Source organism: Erythrolamprus reginae, chromosome 1 (assembly GCF_031021105.1).
Source record: "Erythrolamprus reginae isolate rEryReg1 chromosome 1, rEryReg1.hap1, whole genome shotgun sequence".
Lineage (NCBI taxonomy): Eukaryota > Metazoa > Chordata > Lepidosauria > Squamata > Dipsadidae > Erythrolamprus > Erythrolamprus reginae.
The window spans coordinates 141,627,594-141,647,548 of NC_091950.1; the positions used below are offsets into that span (position 1 = coordinate 141,627,594).

Genomic DNA, 19,955 nt, shown 5'->3' on the forward strand with positions numbered 1-19,955 from the left:
GGATGTTTGATGACATTGTAGGATGTAAGCGAATCCAAGTAAAACTGTTGTTTGCAACTGACTGGTGGTGATTTTATCAGTGCTGATGATGGTGCTTCAGTAGTTTTGGGATTCTACCCAAGGTGTCTATTACTATTGGTACTATCTTTGCTTTCTTTGCAAGTCTTTGTATTTTGTGATTTTCTTCAGTTCATTCTCTTCTAGTCTGCCGTCTAACAGGTACTCCCTCTCCCACCATTCAGATAATTTTCTCTTTCCTATTGACTTATTATTATAAATATTAAAAACTGCTATGATGGGGCTTTGCTCCAATATTTTTATTCAAAAGGGTGGAATTTGTCCCTGCAACAATGTAGGTTTTTAGTACAAAGATTAAACCTCAAATTTTGTATGGAGCTCCAATCTGAGTCATAGTTGTTAAGAATAACATAGACCAATTGCAGAATTTTACTTCCTTTAAAAGTTGTAAGTATTGTTCCAAACTCTTGTTTCCCTGGAAACTATACAATGTCCTTTGAACAAACACTTGGCTAAGTATTAGCCAAGTATACGTTTCTGTGAACAAGGAAGGATTGCTATGTAAAATAGATATACAGACACATGATATAAATAGGTGGCCCAAAAGATTTAATCAGATTGGCATTGAATCTAATTATTTGTTTTTAAGATTATGACATCAGCATTTGATTACATTTTCAAAAGATTGAGGAATAATTCAGTACAGAATGGCAAAGGTTAAACTTCTATGTTTACCTATGACTTTTCAAATGAATTGCAAATATACTTTTCAGCTCCGTATGTTTATATTTAATTAGATACAGAACAGCCTTTTCAAAAGCTAAATGAAATATATCACCATAAAATATGTTGCATTGTAGATTTCAAAAGACCCTCAGAGTTTGTACCTGGAATGAGTGAGAGAGTGTATGTTTTTTCAAGTCGGTATTAACAAAAGCTTAAAAACATGAGACTATTTCTGATGCACACTGGATAATTAAGAAAGCCAAAGAACATGAAAAAAGTCATTATGTACTTTATAATTATAGAAAATTCTTTGATTGTGTCAATCACATAAAGCTATGGACTGTCTCAAAAACAAATGGGAATCCCAGAACATTTCCTTCTCCTCACCAAATAAATGTTTATCTGAATGGGCTGCCCCCTTTGGCCAATTTCAACTTCTTTGTCAAGTTCCTTAGCTTTTGTTTTAGTGTAATTTCTCACCTTTTCCCCCTGGAAAAGGTTGTGAGGTTGGGACTAAGGAACAAGGGGAGGTTGAATGTTAGGGAACATTTGATTTCCTTTCCATAACTGTATAGGTGCTTTTGAACTTTTGTGTTGGAGAAGACTCCTGAGAATACCACGGACAACCAAGAAAAAAAAAAGATATGGAACATTGAATAAATTAGCACAGACCTCTCACTGGAAGCACAAATGATCAGGCTCAAATTATCCTAATATGAACATATTATGCTCCTAACTCTCTGGAGGAGGTTTTAATGCTGAGAAAAATGGAAGGAAAGAAAACAACCAGTAGCAAGATGGATGGACTTAGTTACAGTTATGATAGGTTTGCCTTGGAAAACCACAGATGGATCCTCATAGAGCAGGGATCCCCACCCTGGTCCTTGGACTGGAACTAGTGCGCAGCATGCTAGCACCTGGTCTGTAAAGTCTGCTGGATGTAGGCACATGAGAAACCATGCCCCCTCCGGTACACGGAAATAACTCTCCCCACCGAACTAGTCCCTGGTGCCCAAAAGGTTGAGGGCGACTGCCATGGAGAAAATCTGTCTATGTGATTGCTAAGAGTTGTCACAAGGTGGGTTGTATTTTATTGTATTGTGAGGATGAGGATGATATCAAACCTACAGTACTTTAAAATCAAGACAGGTAGAGACATCTGGATGTGTTAAAAGTTTTATTCAGAAATAATTTTTACTCAGAAATAAATTTTACTCAGAAAACCTTGCGCAACTAGACTTGAAATACTGGGGGCGGCAAGTGGGATCTATTATTATTCAATCAACCATTTCCATTGCACTCCCCACACCGGGGTCCCAAACCAACTGGCAAAGCCATGTCTTTAGTCTCTTATGAAAAGATAGGAGAGTTGGGGCCAACCTCCCATTGGGGGGTGGGATGTTCCAGAGGGCAAGAGCTATATCAAGATCCCGTCAGTTGAAATAGACAGGCTGATGGGACCCGCACAGAATGCCTCCTCTGTTGGCACGACTTCAACTTTAGACAATTTGACAGCCCTATCAAGCCATTTCTTGCCCATGTTCCTATGTCATCTGTGTTCCCATGCTTAACTAAATTAAATTAAAACTTATTCAATTGACCCAACTGTCAACCCTGAACTAATTACAATATGTAAATCTAAAAGGCAATTAGTAGTTTGTGGTCCTAGGAGTTTGTATATTTACCTTGCGTGCATTTCTCCAAAGACATTAAGAATTCTAGAGTCTTGTTTTAAGAATTCTGTATCTTGTAAAAAGATGCAGTTGCCTTCAATTGAAATAGTTAGTACACACAGCTGTATTATCCTTTGTTATTTCAGCCTGAGAAAGTTCTTATCTTGGCAGTTAGAAAGTTACAATCATTTGGTTGCTTAAGGCACATGGAGCATTTGCATTCCATTCTACATTATCAGGTTATGATCAAATGGAAAAAAGTAAAGAATAATAATGCCCATGTTGCTTGGCCCTCACACTCTATCAGGCATTTTATAAATAAGATAACCTGTTCCACATCTAGCTCTGATGGTATGGGTTGAGTTGAACTAACAGTGACAAGGACAAAGAATCATTTTTTTTCTCTTTCTGTTCTGTCTATTACTGTCTTAATTAATTAATCTTAATTAATTTATATGCTGCCCAATTCCCTTAGTAATTGGGAAAAACATTATTTGCACTTTAGGGGAGGAATATATTATTGGGTATAATTATTCCTCCACCTCCCATTTGCTCACTTTCTTGGCCAACTTATTTGTTGCTGACTTTATCAATTGATCTGTGGAAAAATAAATATCAGAGTATTGTGGGGTACAGAAAGGTAGGGTGAGGTTTTAAATGCCATGGTTGCCAAGGAAAATGATACTTCAGCCAGATAGTGAGTACTAGTGCACTAGAGTGCCTTCCGTCCCCTGTCCTATTGCTCTCCTATATCTCCTATACCTTTCTTCTATTCCTATATCTCTTCTTCTATTCTTTCATTGATATGTTCTATTACTATATCTTCTTTTCTATTATTTCTTAGATATATTTTACTATGAGTATCTTCTCTCTAACCTTCATCATGTATTTTACTATGTGTATATAGATATATACCCACTAAAACCCTCACTGTGTATTGGACAAAATAAAAAAATAAAATAAAAAAAAATTATTTTTCTAGTCTTAGTCTCATCCAACTGCCTTTCAAGAAATGAGAGTCATGATATGTCGGGGCAGCTATTTTGTAAACAATCCAAAGTCTGTTCCCTGGAGCAGACTTGTAGACTTCAACTTGCTGGCTGGGGAATTCTGGGAGTTGAAGTGCTCATGTCTTAAAGCTGGTGGGAGAACCCTGCTCTAGACAAAGGAGTTCTTGAGAAATCAAAAGCTGCCCCAGTGTTTTGATATTTGAGTAGATTCTATTTTTAACACTTTTTATTGGCTTTTAATCCTGGTTGACCCACCTTTGAAAAAAACCAAAACATTTAATTGCACAAAGGTAGATCCAAAACTTAGTGGACTGCCATTTGCTAGCTGCAAATAATACATATTTTTAGAACTTACATATCCTCAACACTGGGTATTATTCAAGTCGAACTTCAATTTAAAAAGTTCCATTAAATCAGTGCTTCTCAATTATTTTCTGTTACATCCCCACTTGGAAGGAGTAAACATTTTGCACATACACACCAACTCTCTGATCTGGGCCCCAATGGAATTTTAGTGTTAATATTTATTATTTCACAGATTATAAGCTGCAAAGCAAACTATTGGCTGGGGAAGGCTGCTCTACCCACTTACCTGGGAGTAAGTCACACTGAACTCAGTGGAGCCTGTTTTCGGTTAGGCAGGCATAGGCTACCATAGTTAGAGCCCTCTTTTGACACAGAGCCAGGCCGGCTTATTCAAGTTGATGTTTTGGGGTCGTCAGCCTGGCACATAACCGCCCCTTCTGCTGGGCATTCACAGCGAATGGTGTGGAAGGAGGCTTTAGGGTGCCGTTCAAAGCTTTCGTTCAGTTGCAGAGGATGTTCTTCCTTGTCCAGTAGCAGGTTTACCATGCCATTCATGGCTACTGCAGCGCCCACTAAGAACAACAAGAACCCATGTCTGGAGGCTGTTGGGGCCTGGATGGGTGTCAACAGACTCAAACTCAACCCTGATAAGACGGAGTGGCTGTGGGTTTTGCCTCCCAAGGACAATCCTATCTGTCTGTCCATCACCCTGGGGGGGGGAATTATTGACCCCCTCGGAAAGGGTCCGCCACTTGGGCATCCTCCTCGATCCACAGCTCACATTAGAGAAACGTCTTTCAGCTGTGGCGAGGGGGGCGTTTGCCCAGGTTTGCCTGGTGCACCAGTTGCGGCCCTATCTGGACCGGGAGTCACTGCTCACAGTCACTCATGCCCTCATCACCTCGAGGCTCGACTACTGTAACGCTCTCTACATGGGGCTACCTTTGAAAAGTGTTCGGAAACTTCAGATCATGCAGAATGCAGCTGCGAGAGCAGTCATGGGCTTACCTAGGTATGCCCATGTTACACCAACACTCCGCAGTCTGCATTGGTTGCCGATCAGTTTCCGGTCACAATTCAAAGTGTTTGTTATGACCTATAAAGCCCTTCATGGCATCAGACCAGAATATCTCCGAGACCGCCTTCTGCCGCACGAATCCCAGCGACCGATTAGGTCCCACAGAGTGGGCCTACTCCGGGTCCCGTCAACTAAACAATGTCGGCTGGCGGGCCCCAGGGGAAGAGCCTTCTCTGTGGTGGCCCCAACTCTCTGGAACCAACTCCCCCGAGAGATTAGAACTGCCCCTTCCCTCCTTGCCTTTCGTAAACTCCTCAAAACCCACCTTTGTCGTCAGGCATGGGGGAACTAAGATATCTTCCCTGGGCCTATACAATTTATGCATGGTATGTTTGTATGTATGTATGCTTAATAATGGGTTTTTAAAAAATATTTTAAATTGTAAATTATTAGATTTGTCATGAACTGTTTTTATTGTGTTGTGAGCCGCCCCGAGTCTACGGAGAGGGGCGGCATACAAATCTAATAAATAATAATAATAATAATAATAATAATAATAATAATGCAGCCACCCCACCTTTCCTAGCTGCCTTCTCTTCCAGGCTCAGAGAAGCATGCAACTGGGAAAACATTCCTTATCTAGGGGAATCAATCGAGAGGAACCACACATATTCCCCAGGGTCACACATGCCCCCCAGCATTGCTCCGTGTCCCCCCCCCCCAGGGAGAGGGACTACACTAAATATACAGAATTATTACAGGTTTCTCTACTTCTATCTCACAGAATCTATGGGTCGTATCAGTTCATTTAAAAACCAAAAAGAAACAACCATTTTCTTCTAACTCAGCAAACCTTCATGCAACTGAAAATCTATTTTGCACAAGCTAACCTAATTAAGGAGCTTCAAAACAAGACTTGCCTATTGATCTGAAACAACAGTAAATCGAGTAAAATGTCCAGAACTTAAAAACCATTAGGTTTTCTTTTTAATTAGTTTGCAATAGCAATAACAATTGCACTTATATACTGCTTCACAGTGGCTTACAGCCCTCTCTAAGTAGTTTACAGAATCAGCATATCACCCCCAACAATCTGTGTCCTCATTTTACCGACCTCAGAAGGATGGAAGGCTGAGTCAACCTTGAGCCTGGTGGGATTCGATCTACTAAACTGCTGTTTGTGTGTGATCAGCAGAAGTAGCCTGCAGTACTGCACTCTAACCACTGCATCACCGTGGCTTAGATTTGTATCTTGGTAGATCTTTACTAACTGGAAACATTTTGTAATAAGAGAATATTTAAGTCTGTTCTTCTGAGGGCACAGTATTAGTATAGTGCTGGGATAGGCAAAGTTGGCTCTTCTATGACATGTGGACTTCAATTCCCAAAATTCCTGAGCTAGTATGATTGGCTCAGGAATTCTGGGAGTTGAAGTCCACAAGTCATAGAAGAGCCAACTTTGCCTACTCCTGGTATAGTGCCTATCAAAAGCAACCAACCAAAGCAGTTTCTTTTTATATCTCCAAGTATCTCTGCATTTACCTGAGGAGTTCTGAGTAGAACTCAGTAATGAAAAGCAACACAACCTGTATTCTTAGATGTTTCTCCATAGTTTCAGCAACTACTCAGGAATTCTCTCAGGAAGGAACCAAGTCCTGGGGCCTCTCATTGCCTTTGTTTATAGCTCATGCAATACTCAGGTGCCTTGGCTTCTTCCAATGTAATTATATAATCTATTTCCTTACCTAGATGAAGAAACCATTTCCTCAAGTCTTGAGACAATTGAGATGATTGATATACTGCATACTCAGGCTGTGTTATCCTTTCAGAGATAAAACACAAACTGCTTTTTGAGTTAAATCATATAACATACCTCATCTATAGCATTTCTACCATGTTCTACAAATACCCAAACTAAGAGAGTTTGGAGTCAGGACGACTCTGGTGGAAGACACAGTGCTATTTTTCATAGGCAAGAGAGTTCGGAGGGACAGGTCCAGTTCAGTTTTATTTCCTCTTTTTCTCAACCCAAATTCTCTTCCATGAAATCTATCCCTTACTAGCCATTAACTCAGCATGGCTGAGCAAATGATTTCTTAGCAAGTGGCTGTTCCTTCACAGGTGGTTGTCAATATCTTGCCAAGTTACATAAGCCATCTTCCTTCTGCTAATATGTACACCTGCCACACCAATTTCTCTGAAAAGATTTGTTGGCATCTTCTACTAAAACCAGTTCCCACACAATGTTGAGAAAATTGAGATAAGCAAAGGAAAGTCAACAGTGCTAGAAATGGAGAGAAAAGGTTGGTAGGGAGTACCAATGGTCTATATAAAGGGAGGGAAAAGCCTGCTTTCACCGTTGACTTCCAATATTATGCCACATCAAGGAAGACCTGGCCTAAAAGAAAGGACAAACACAGATTTCTATCCCAAAATGTTCCTCTTCACTATTATCCTGTATGTCTTCTGCACAGTCACGAATGCAGCTTCCGTTTCTTCAGGAACTTGCTGTAAGTTTTTCAAATCACTCTTCCTCTTTGATCAGTCTTCCTTAGACAGCCCAATGAGCCTTGCAAAGGACTTTGGTGCAGGAATTGGGTATGTCTAGTTTAATGAAAATGTGGTCTATGGGTGATATGATAACAGTGTTCCAATACCTAAAAGGCTGCCACAAAGAAGAAGGGGCTAACCTATTCTCAAAAGCACCTGAAGGCAGGACAAGAAGCAATGGGTGAAAGTTAATCAAGGAGATAACCAACCTAGAACTAAGGTGAAATTTCCTGACAGTTAGAACAATTGATCAATGGAATGACTTGCCTCCAGAACTTGTAGGTGCTTTGAAGAAATTGGACAACAGGATTTTCTGTTTGAGCAGGGGATTGGACTAGAAGATCTCCAAGGTCCCTCCCAACTCTGTTATTCTATTATTTTGAAAATAAGTGTTTCATTTTGCAATACTGTATTATGCAAAAGCCCTAGAAACATATAATATTTGTGCAACATATAATATTTGTATATGGATTATTGATGCATGGAGCATTTATGTCAGACTAACTTTACTTCATGGAAATAGTTCTGTACAAAAAGGCAATTTAAATACAATAGTGCATAAAGCCCAATCTGTCATTATCTCCAAACTCTATTATCTTAGTTGATCTTAGTTTCTATGAAAAGAATGGGCCTGACTGATCTTCACAGCCAAGATACACAGGGTGTATCTTCCTGCATTGACTTTAGTGAGATTTCAGAACAAGAGAGTACATTCCATTGAGTTAACTGTGACGAAGCCATACCTGAGGATACTGTACGTAGGATGGCAATTTCAGCGTGGATCCAATGCCTTGGTTGGAATTTGTGCCAATTCGTAGCTAAGGATGAAGCTTAGGTAATTCTACATAGTCTCAATCTGAAGAATAGAAATATATAAAAGTAAGAAAACTAGTGATAAATGCCTTGTCCAAACTTTGCAAACATATAACATTTGAAATTATCCTTGTTGTAATAACAGAACTCACTCGCTAGCGGGCCAAAACTTTTTGATGGGCAAAAAAGGAGGAAGAGCATCAACTACAATTGAATGCAGAAAAAATGTAATACATGGAGTCCTTGAATTACAACAAGTGCAGTTAGTGACTGTCTGCAGTTACAACAGAAGGGAAAAAAATGACTTATGGCCATTTTTCACACTTATAGTTGTCTGCAGCATCCCCATGGTCATCTATCAAAATGAAGGTGCTTGGCAATTGACTCATGCTTATGCAGTGTCAACTGCACATGCAGTTGCAGTGTCACAGGGTCATGTGATCGCCTTTGGCGACCTTCTGACAAAGTCAAGAGAAAGCCAGATTCACTTAACGACTGTAGTGATTCACTTAACAATGTGGCAAGAAATGCTGTAAAATGGGGCAATATTTATTTAACAAATATTTTGCTTAGCAACAGAAATTTTGGGCCCAATTGTAGTCATAAGTCAAGGGCTACTTGTAGGGACGATTTCTGAGGCTGAATTGTAATTCTGTTGACAAGCTACATGAGAACTGTCTAGGATCAAGTGCTGTTCTTGATAAACCTCTTGGCTGTGTTGGTTCTAGCTGTCCCGAATGATCAACAAGGGTTGGTTAGAGACATGCAGAATCAACTGGAAAAGTGGGCCAACCAGCAGGACAGACCTGATCCCAGTATCCTGATTGCTTTGAACTTGGCTAAGGACCACAACCTTAGTGTGATAACGCGTTTGGTGCAGCAGATAAAAGAAACAGCTGAAACAGGTATGATGCTTGAAATTAGCAGCTTTTAATATAAACCAATTTATTGGTTTCTATAACCACTTCTGAATCAGTTCAGTTCTTTAATTTGTTCCATTTTGTAAAGAGGGAAACATAGGAGTAGTTTTTCAGCGGTCACTTTTAATAACTTACTAAACCTAATCTGATCATGAAAACTACCATGAAGGTTTGTGATTTTCTTTTTACTATATTATTATTTATTTTATTTATTTATTTTGTCAAGTACGTATTGGTAGTATGCGAAGATATAACTATGTTTATATACATGATACTAGTAAGGGAGAATCATTAGGACAAAGGGACAGAAGGCACGCTGGTGCACTTTTGCACGCCCCTTACTGACCTCTTAGGACTCAGGAGAGGTCAACAGTGGATAGTTTAAGGGTAAAATTTTGAGGATTGTGATGATATTAGTACATCCTAGTTTTAACCACAATATATCTCTCAAAATTAAATAAAATTAAATGTACTATTCTATTTCTATAATTGACTGTAACCTTTTTCTTGGTAGTAAATGGACACTAAATGGCAAAGTTTTCATCACAATCATATATACACACTGGCAAAAGTTCCTCTGCTAAAACGTTACTATTTGTCACAAGGAATCAGAAACATTTTGGGAATAGGCCAAAGCAGCTTTGTTTTTATAGATCATCTATATTAAAAGAATCTTGCCAGTCTTCATTCCTTTGGGCTTCAGAGGTCTGATTTATGATGTTTCCTCCCAGAGTGTGACTCTACCCCTTTTTACTCTCACTTCTCTTTTAGCTGGTGATTCCTCCGTGGTCACATAACTATTAAAGTGGATATTTAAATATAGGGTTTAACACGAAGCATGTATGTACTGTATATATCAGTGATGGCGAACCTTTTTTCCCTCAGAAAGCACGTGCCCACATACTATTGTGCCTGTGTGAGTAACCATACCCATAATTCAATGCCTGGGGAGGGCGAAAACTGACCCCCTGCCACCCCAGAGGCCCTCTGGAGGCCAGAAATGTCTCATTTCGGTAGGCCTGTTTTTCACCCTTCCCAGACTCCAGAAGCTTCCCTGGACCCTGGTGAGGGCAAAAACACCCTCTCCCATTCCACTGGAGGCCATCAGGAAACTGAAAATGCCCTCCAAGAGCTTCTGTGTGTGCCGAAAATCAGCTCGCTGGTATATACTGAGCTAGGGCAACAGCTCGTGTGCCAGCAGATATGGCGCCGCATGCCACCTGTGGTACCCGTGCCATAGGTTCGTCATCACAGGGTCTTATTTTGGGGAAAACATGGTATGTATATATGTATCTCACTTTTGTACCCTAAACCTACTCTGGATCATCATTTTTCACTCGTGTGGAATACATTGTAGATCAATGTTAACTGAATACTATCCTCAGAATTTGTTTCTCTCATATTTAAAATAAATTTCCAGACAACCCACAGTATGTTGGGTGGCATAAATCCAATTGATTTATTTACAGTCCTCTCAGAAGTCTCATTAAGTCTAAAGAAACCTGCTGTCCTGTAAGTGGTGTTAAATTGCAGCTAAAAATCCCCTCAATGGACTAAAAGCAGTTGGTTTCAGTGATGACAAGACAGAAATTAAGAACTTCATGGTAAAAGCAAAACAGTTCTGATTAAAAGGCTTAGAAGCATTTTTGTCCTGGAGCTGAAATTATACTGCTCAAAAAAACACTCAAATAACACATCCTGGATCTGAATGAATGAAATATTCTCATTGAATAATTTGTTCTGTACAAAGTTGAATGTGCACAACAGCATGTGAAATTGATTGTCAATCAGTGTTGCTTCCTAAGTGGACAGTTTGATTTCACAGAAGTTTGATTTACTTGGAGTTACTTTGGTGTTGTTTAAGTGTTCCCTTTATTTTTTTGAGCAGTGTAGATTAACAACTGTGAGTCTGTACTAATTCCATCATATCTGTGTCTAGACTTTCATAGATTGTAATATGGTGCATTTGACATCAGGAACTCCAGTCCATGAAACCTTATATTATCATTGCTTTTAAAATACCAATATATGCAAGGAAAAAGAATCAGAGAGGGTGTTCAGTTATATGCCAATTTTAAAGCAGCTGTCCCAGATGTTTTGGGCTGCATTCTAAACTTCCAGCCAGGATGGGAAAAGGGCTCTTTATTGCTTACTCAGTCTTTGTCCTCTCTTATCCCTTCTTGCAGAGATGACCTCTGGCAAAGTGGCTCTTTATGTCCTAGCTCTTCGGTCCTCCTGCCAGAATCCCGCTGATGTCAGCACGCCAGAAAAACATGTCAACCTGGTCCAAGTCCTTGAGAACAAAACAAAGGAAGAGATTGAGCATATAAGTAAGGAGACAAATGGGCATTAGATCCCTGCCTTTCACTTGGAACAAAAGGGATGATTAATGCATAGATTCAACTGTCTGTGTTCTTTCCCCATCACTGGCTTTCAAGGATGGCACTCGGTTGAATTGAAATGTCTGTCTATTTTAGGAATGTTATCTTTGCAATTCAGATAGCTCCAAGAGTTCCAGGATCAACATCAAGTTTGCACTTAGCTGTCTATCTCCAGATACAAATGCTCACTCAATTTTATAATTATTCTCTTAGTCAGTCTGGCAATTACCTCTTCTTTGTCCCAATTATGAGCAACATATTCTCTTCCGCATCTGAAAAACTAAGGCAAGCTTAATTGCTTATAAACATTCTTATTTATTTATTTATTTGTTTGTTTGTTTGTTTGTTTGTTTGTTTGTTTGTTTATTTATTTATTTATTTATTTATTTATTTATTTATTTATTTATTTATTTATTAATTAATTATTTGGATTTGTATGCCGCCCCTCTCCGAAAACTCGGGGCGGCTTATACCCTTAGCTAGGGCACATTTTCATCAGATGACCGAATCCAGTCCTCCACATACAATATCTCACAATTTCTATTCATTCTGATCTTCATGCACATTTATTCTTCAGAAATAAATTTTCTGAATAAAATGTACTTTTATAACCACTGCAAAATTGATCTACAATACTGATGACTATAGATCATGGCTTTGTAATATGTGTAGATGTATGTATGTATTTATTTATAACACTTATCTGGCCACTCAGCATGTGTCAAATTCTGCCCAGAATTTGGTACATGCTGAGTGGCTAGATAAATGTTATAAATAAATACATACATACATCTACACATATTACAAAGGCATGAGCTCACTATTCAAAAATAAAACAGTATCAAATACAATAAAAACATTAAAGTCCAAAGAACCAACCCCACAGCTAAATTTTCTCATGCAGCACATCATATGTTCCGTCCAATCAACACCATACATAAAACCTACTAAAAACAGGAAAATCTTTGCATGATCTCTGAAAGGTGATGTTGCACTAATGTACTTGTGGGTAAGATCTGTCTTATTTATTTATTTATTTGTTTGTTTGTTTATTATTTTGGGCTGAAAACATGTTCTGTGCTAGAAAGAGTAGAATTCATAAAGTATAAAATGTTGTTTAGCAATTTGATATCTGTATCTTTGCATCCTGAATTTCAATTTCAGCAATAGAGTGGTCACCGCCTGGAACTCATTACCTGACTTGTTGCTTCCCCTAAACCCCAAATCTTCAATCTTACATTATCTACAATCGACCTCTCTCCTTTTCTAAGAGGTCTGTAAGGGGCATGTATAAGTGCACTTTTGTGCCTAATGTCCCTGTCCTACTGTCTTATTATCCTTTCTATTACTATGTTCTACTTATGTTATGTTATGTTAATATGTACTATAATACTATACTTGTTTGACAAACAAACAAACAAACAGATAAATATCTCAGACACTTTCCACAAAAGTCAATATAATACAAAAGGTAATACAGTGATACCTTGTCTTACAAACTTAATTGGTTCTGGGACGAGGTTCTTAAGGTGAAAAGTTTGTAAGACAAAACAATGTTTCCCATAGGAATCAATGGAAAAGTGATTAATGCCTGCAAGCCCAAAATTCACCCCTTTTGCCAGCCGAAGCGCCCGTTTTTGTGCTGCTGGGATTCTCCTGAGGCTCTCCTCCATGGGAAACCCCACCTTCAGACTTCTGTGTTTTTGTAGTGCTGCAGGGGAATCCCAGCAGTGCAAAAACGGGTGCTTCGCTGGCAACGGAAGTCTGGAGGCGGGGCATCCCAGCAGCGGCAGTGGGTTTGTAAGAGGCAAAAAAATCTTAAACCCAGGGTTTGTATCTCGAAAAGTTTGTATGACGAGGGGTTTGTAAGATGAGGTATCACTGTATTATAAATTATGCCAAGGAGAGGTTTATCGCCCTTTTGAGATATTGTCCCTATAGCAAGCAGCATGAAAATGGGACCATTTTCTGCCTCTTCTCATCATTTCTCCATTATTTGCATCTAACTTGCCTTCAAAGTTAGAGGGAAATATCTACAGCTACAAACGCAACCATTCCCAATATACTAGATATGTGGACATCTTCCAGATGAGTAACTTCGGTTTTAATGCCAGCTGTGGAATTCTGCCATTGATTTCTACAGATGTGAAAAATGCTAATTAATAAAATATTAACTCTTTATTAACTCTTTTTATAGCTCTTAATAAAAGAATGTTTTATGATTTAGAATCTTGCACCGTTATGGTTATAAATTTAATAGGGAACCCACAAGGTAATAACTAGTTTGTGATTTCAGATCTCTCCTTCTCCAATATTACTGTTTAGAAATTTCTGCCTCATTTTGAACTCAGCCTCCAAACAGTAACAAGCTGAAGGTAGATGTCTTTTGTGACCACACAGGAAGTAACTGATAACACACTTACTTTTCAGATACTATTGGGACTCCCAAGACAACCTACTACCAATTGGCTCTAGACACTTTGGCTCTGTGTGTAGAAAAAAGTCCAGAAGTTGAAGGAGCTGCTATCACCCTGGCCAGGGCAGTCGTGCAATTCAATGTTAACTTCTCTGTAGGTAAGATAATGCTTCACAGAGACACAAACACATATATGATTTTGAATATGATTTTATTTTTAATTTTTTAAAATTAAAAACACAAAACACAAAAACCCCCATTAAAACAACGAGGTCAACAAGCTTCATATAAATTCACATTTACATTTCTATTTCTACAATTTCCCCTCTTTTTTAAACTTACTTTAATTCCTTTTTCTTTTCAATCCAACTATAAAGTTTCCCCCATACGGTACAATGTTCTTTTTCTTGTTTATTCTGTAATTCCAATGTAAATTTAGTTACTTTTGCACAGTGTAACATTTTTCTGATCACCACCTCTTCATTTGGTATGTTTTCTTTTTTCCAGTTTTGAGCGAAAACCAATCTCGCCCCTGTGTGTGCTATTAAATAATAACCTGCCTTTTTAGGTTATCCTCTAATAATTCCTAAAAGGTACATTTCCAGTTTCGATTCCACTTCATATTTTAAGATTTCTTTTAGCCAATTTTTAATCATAGACCAATTTTTTTTTCTTTTCGGACATGTCCACCAAATGTGATAATATGTGTCATGTGCTAATTCACATTTCCAACATTTATTATTTGTAGTGGGACATATTTTAGCCAGTCAAGCCTGGGCCTAATGCCACCGGTAGATCATCTTGTATAAAATAATTTTGAATATGATTTTAAATTACCTTTTTATTCTGAGCTTTGGAAGCCTTCATGATACACCTCTTAATAATACTCTCTAATGATCCTAAAAAATAGGTTGGACCGAGAGATGGTAAGTGCGATATTGGTGAACTTCATGACGAGCAAGTGATCGATAAGCTTGGAATCCATTACCCATTGCATCATCCACAATGACAACTTTAATAAGCAGCATGTTCCAATTTGGCCTGCTCCTTTTGTATATCTGCTATTGTACAGCTCTTATACCAAAAAAAATCTATGACTCTTCCTACATTGGCAAATATTGCTGACTTTCTCCTCACTGTGCACTCCCTTTTTTGATGTAATTCACAGATACTGGTGCAGTAGCAAGTCTGGCACTGTTCTGTGTGTATGAAGGAAGGAGCAAAATTACAGAAAATATAAAAACAGCCTTATCCGTCATCATAGGGCAAATCCTTGATGAACAGCAGCCTAGTGGCATCCTTGGAAATATCTATAGCACTGGCCTTGCAATGCAGGTACATCTGATCTTTTATTTGGGAGGGATGAAAATCCATCAATCTGGTCTTTATACCTTTGAATCTTACTGAGTCTCCCACCCCCCTCTGATTTCCAGGCTCTTCGTGTTACTTCTGAGTTCTATCCAGCTAATGCATGGAGCTGCCAAAAGACCTTGAATGAAGTGCTGAATAAGACCACCGAGGGAGCCTTTAACATTCCAGCTGCTGCTTCTCAGATCCTGCCTTCTCTGCTGGGCAAAACTTATTTGGATGTTACTTGCAACTCCGGTAAGGCAGCTACTTAGTAAAAAGAAACTCCTCTGACAACTCCCTTGTTCTCTGAAGGAGAAAAAAAAAGAAAAACAGAGGCACAGTTTAATAATGCCTGCATTGTAGATCCACCTTTCCCCATCACCATATTTCCACACCACAAAAAAGTAGAGTTTTGCAGTTACTGTATTTGTTATGCTGGGATTCCTGGACCCTATAAAAGCTATCCTGGAAGAAAGGGAATGATGGAAATGGAGGAAACAGTGCCATTTACAGATAATATTTATTTCACCTGGGTGTCTTTTGGATATTTCCCTGGAGGGCTCAAGAATCAGATCAAGTAAACAAGGACAGGCACTTTTTAGCCTTACTTTCCAAATGTATTTATTTGATGTATCCAAAGATTGAAAAAGGCATGATGGGAACACTCTAAAGCCATTGGAAAGGCATGGGGCAAAATTTTCAGCATTTTTTAATTCAAATCTATTTTATTCAAAATAAATGTTATGCTACCAGAGTTTTAAATCACTAAAATTAGTGGCTTGTGTCCCTATTTAAAAAGAATTGCAAAACCCACCTCAAAATTCTGCTACCAAAGCCAAACAGATTTTTCATTTAATTTGAAAGCTTTTTGGATCCACCAAACAAAGATGATGATGTAATGGATTGCCCAGCCTGTAATGATCCAATTTATTCAGTGTTATTGCTCTGCAGCTTCTACTCAATAGCTTGTCCATAATGATGAAAACAGTGGTGCATTTAGCATCACTGTTTTTGTCATACTGGCCAGGGTTTGTTCTGGAGTTGTTGTACAGTGATTCTGGAAAGTTGTACAACTGGATAGCTGTATACCATCGCTGCTACACCAGAGGAAAGGGAAACATGGGTAATGTAGATATGGAGCTCTGAAGAACAAGCATGTTTTAATTCTGCCTATTGTTTGCTGAAATTCCTTGAAAAGAAATAATAAAACACAGAAGACTTCAGAGTAAGGAAACAAGGTTTATTTGGGCACAGTATTCTCTCTACTGCCCCAAGCGATTTGCAAAACGCGGTGCCATCCCAAGGATGCACACTTACAGAAACAAAATGCAGGTTATTTATACCCTAACAAACTCCTCCCAGGTACGCCAGCTAGTGTGATGTACTGGGTTACAAACTAAATTCATCTCCCAATACGTACATTTCTCCTATCCCCTTAACCTTCTCTAAAAAGCTACGTGCAGGTATTTTTGGTTTCCTGTCTTTCAACACGGGACACAAACAATTATAGACCATCTATTCTTGCTGACCATCTACCACAAGTTTCAACAATACTGAGCTGTTTGTTTTACTCTTCTGCTTCTTGCTACAATGGTCACTGGAAAAACTTTTAATCAATCACCAAAGGAGAGTTCATACAATGGTCACACATTTTTATATACAAAACTTTAATTCTTAAAATCTTCAGTTCTCACTATGGATCTACTTTCACTGCACCAGGAAGCAGCAATCATTAAATTTGCTACCAGGTCTAGCTCATATCACCAACTCTTCTAAATCTCAGCTGCAAAAATTTAGAAATGTCCATAGGTATTATATGTTATTTCACCTGCCTTCTCTTCTTTTTCATTTGTAATAACAGTGCATTATAAAGTAATCAACCAGCTAGTAGGACCTTACTTCAACTTTTCCGCAACTGTGAAAGTGCCAACAGGTTCTGTGCTGCTCGCTGTCTTGAAAGCAGCTGAACAATTTAATGCAACTAAATTCAGGTAAATAGACTCCGGGTAGATTCATTTTAGATCCTGTCTCTAAACTTTTAGAAAGGGGGGCATTCACCTCAGGATGTGAAACTTTCCTTATTTTCAGTTGAGAAACCTTAAACCTTTACCGATGTATTTTAAATTGTCTTTGGGCTGGAAGCTGGATAAATTTGAATATTTGATTTCTATGAATTATTTTCACCTATAACCTGATTTTTTTCTTTTTTTCTTTTGTGCATATTAAATATCCCTTAAAGCATTATGATATAATTCACCATTTTCTTATGTATCCTTTCTCCTGGCTACATTTTTAATGCAGCTTTCAAACAGAGGAGACATCCTGGGGGCCCATGGTCACCTCTATCCATGGCATCCAAGCCAACACCAATGAAAAGACCTACTGGCAGTTCCTCAGTGGTGAAAAACCCCTTGATCAAGGTATATTTTCTTGGGAAGAAGGAAAGGGCTGACAGATACAACATAGTTCCTCCAGATACATGCAGCCTTTATCATACAATTATGATTAACTTGCTAGTAAATATGCAGCTATGGGATAGTAATAATAATCAACAAGACCAAAATAATCAGTTGATGCCTATTCAAATGGCTAAGTCTTCAAAACAAGCTCAACTCCTCATGATTTCATATATATATCTAGGTTGTTTTCTCAGTGCAACACTGGAATTGTGTGTCTTTTCCTTCTCCTGGAATAAGCTTTCAACTTCCCAGTCTTCCCTATAGTGCTGTCAAGTCCTAAAAATATCCTATCCAGAGACTAATCAACTTTGACTCAACTTAGCTTCTGATCCCAGACAAGATTTCCAAGTGCTGCAATTAATTGAGAGCCTATTCAAACACACAATTTCTAATGGACAAGGTGTATAGAGGAAACACAATATATAAGTTTAACCTGCCATATTTACCAAAGTGACTGATACACAACTCAAGAAGAATCAATCAGTTCAGCAAACAGTCGAGGAAGATAGTTACATCAGCAAGGGCATCAATCAAATGAAGTTAGGGATCAAATGTAGTGCCAGAAAAAAGACTGAACGGAGAAGAGGCTGAGGAGTACAATTGCAAAATGAAGTTTCAGTAGAAACAGAGGGACAGATTCTTAAAGATTGAGAAGATTAGCTGGTGTTCTATGGAATGGATGTCTAACATTATCTGATTTAGTTATTGATATGCATAAAGCTGACACAAACATATTACAGTGTAGAACATAGTTATCCAATCTTTTAGCTTGCCTGGGCCACATTGAATGAAGAGGAATTGTCTTGAACCACACATAATATAGACAATATAGTTAATATATATAAATGACAAGCTTCCTTTATTTTTATAATTTTTATTATCCTGTGCGGTTTCATTACTAATTGTCCAAGGCTGCAGGCAACTCATGGGGTGTATGTTGGACATGACTCGCATAGTGGATAGGAGTATGCAATGCTTTGGATTTGATTCTAAAAAGATGCTTCAGTGCACTTGGAAGTGTGAATATATCCCAAAGGTGCTGTTTTCAAGAGACAATTGGATCTTTAATCATTGAGTCTTTTAGTCATTGAGGCCAATTGGAGATTTATCAAATCCATAACACATCATAGGAAAACAAACCCATCAGGACAAGATTCAGCAGTCCATCTGCTTTTGAAAGACAAAAGCCATTATTTTGAAGACAGCAAAGTACTCATTTTGGACAGGAAAGAACCCTGATTTGAAAGAGGGGTCAATGAGACCATCTGCGCCAAAATTGAACAGCTGTCTCTCAACAGAGGGGGAGAGATATGACATCATCTATCTCCAGTCCACAACACAATCCTTTCAGCAGTTCCAAGAATACTTCACACCCATTTGCACTACTCATGTGACCCTGAGGACACAGATAAGCCTCCAAGTGGCCTCAATAACTGTCTAGAAGAATGCAAATGACCAGCTACCTGCAAGGATTATAAATCCTTAAATTACCAACTACCCAGTCAGAGCTGCAGAAACTTCTTGGATGAGAAGCAAAATGTCTTTTAAAAAAAGAAAGAAAGTCCAGTTGCCTCTTGAAACAAAGCACTTTTGGGACAATCATGACCTAGTTGACTGAGAATTTCCAAAGACAAGTGTGAATACAGTACTTGTTTTCTACTCTTTAAAGCAGCTATGTCTTTTGGAGGTTTACATGGTGGCTGCAGCTTAGGCATTATTTTGGGGTGGGGGGCACAGGGCAATTGAAAATTGTGCTTCATGACTCAGTCAAATCCTACAACTTATGCATTTGAATCTAGTATCAGGAAGAAAGGGTGGAGTTGTACTGTGATATTGCTGTATACTATTTTTCATCATCATGACTAGCTGCGATCAGGTATGCAAGGCAGCTGTGTATCTGCATGTATCTTATATAATACAGTACTAGTTTTCAAACATCTACATATATTAAGGCTTATAGTACATCTAGTATAGGGAGTACTGTATAATTTATTTTTCAACTTCATATTTCATCTTTGCAGGTGTATGCAGCTACAAACCGAAAGATGATGAGAACATTGTGGCTATATTCAGTAAATATTGAACTATCACCTACAATAACTAAAAGTCAACTTGTTTTGTATCAGAAGATCCCGTTTTCAGACAAAATATATGGCAAGGTCACAATAAAAATGTTGATTTGATGAGTGCAATGTGTTGTGTGTTTCAAATAAATTAATGAGAGAGAGAGAGAGAGAGAGAGAGAGAGAGAGAGAGAGAGAGAGAGAGAGAGAGAGAGAGAGATGTTAAAGAAATCTTTGCTTCTGAAAACTGAA

General features: G+C 38.4%; 1 protein-coding gene across 1 annotated transcript; it reads left to right on the forward strand.

Annotated features, from left to right (window-relative positions):
* The first annotated feature begins 6,991 nt into the window (after positions 1–6,991).
* LOC139158754 (cobalamin binding intrinsic factor-like) lies at positions 6,992–19,832 on the forward strand. The gene is made up of 9 exons (XM_070736091.1): positions 6,992–7,261; positions 8,843–9,019; positions 11,221–11,364; positions 13,846–13,989; positions 15,000–15,166; positions 15,265–15,436; positions 17,043–17,172; positions 17,483–17,601; positions 19,662–19,832. The coding sequence occupies exons 1-9, from the start codon at positions 7,072–7,074 to the stop codon at positions 19,721–19,723; spliced, it is 1,305 nt and encodes a 434-aa protein (XP_070592192.1). The 5' UTR covers positions 6,992–7,071; the 3' UTR covers positions 19,724–19,832.
* Positions 19,833–19,955: the final 123 nt, after the last annotated feature.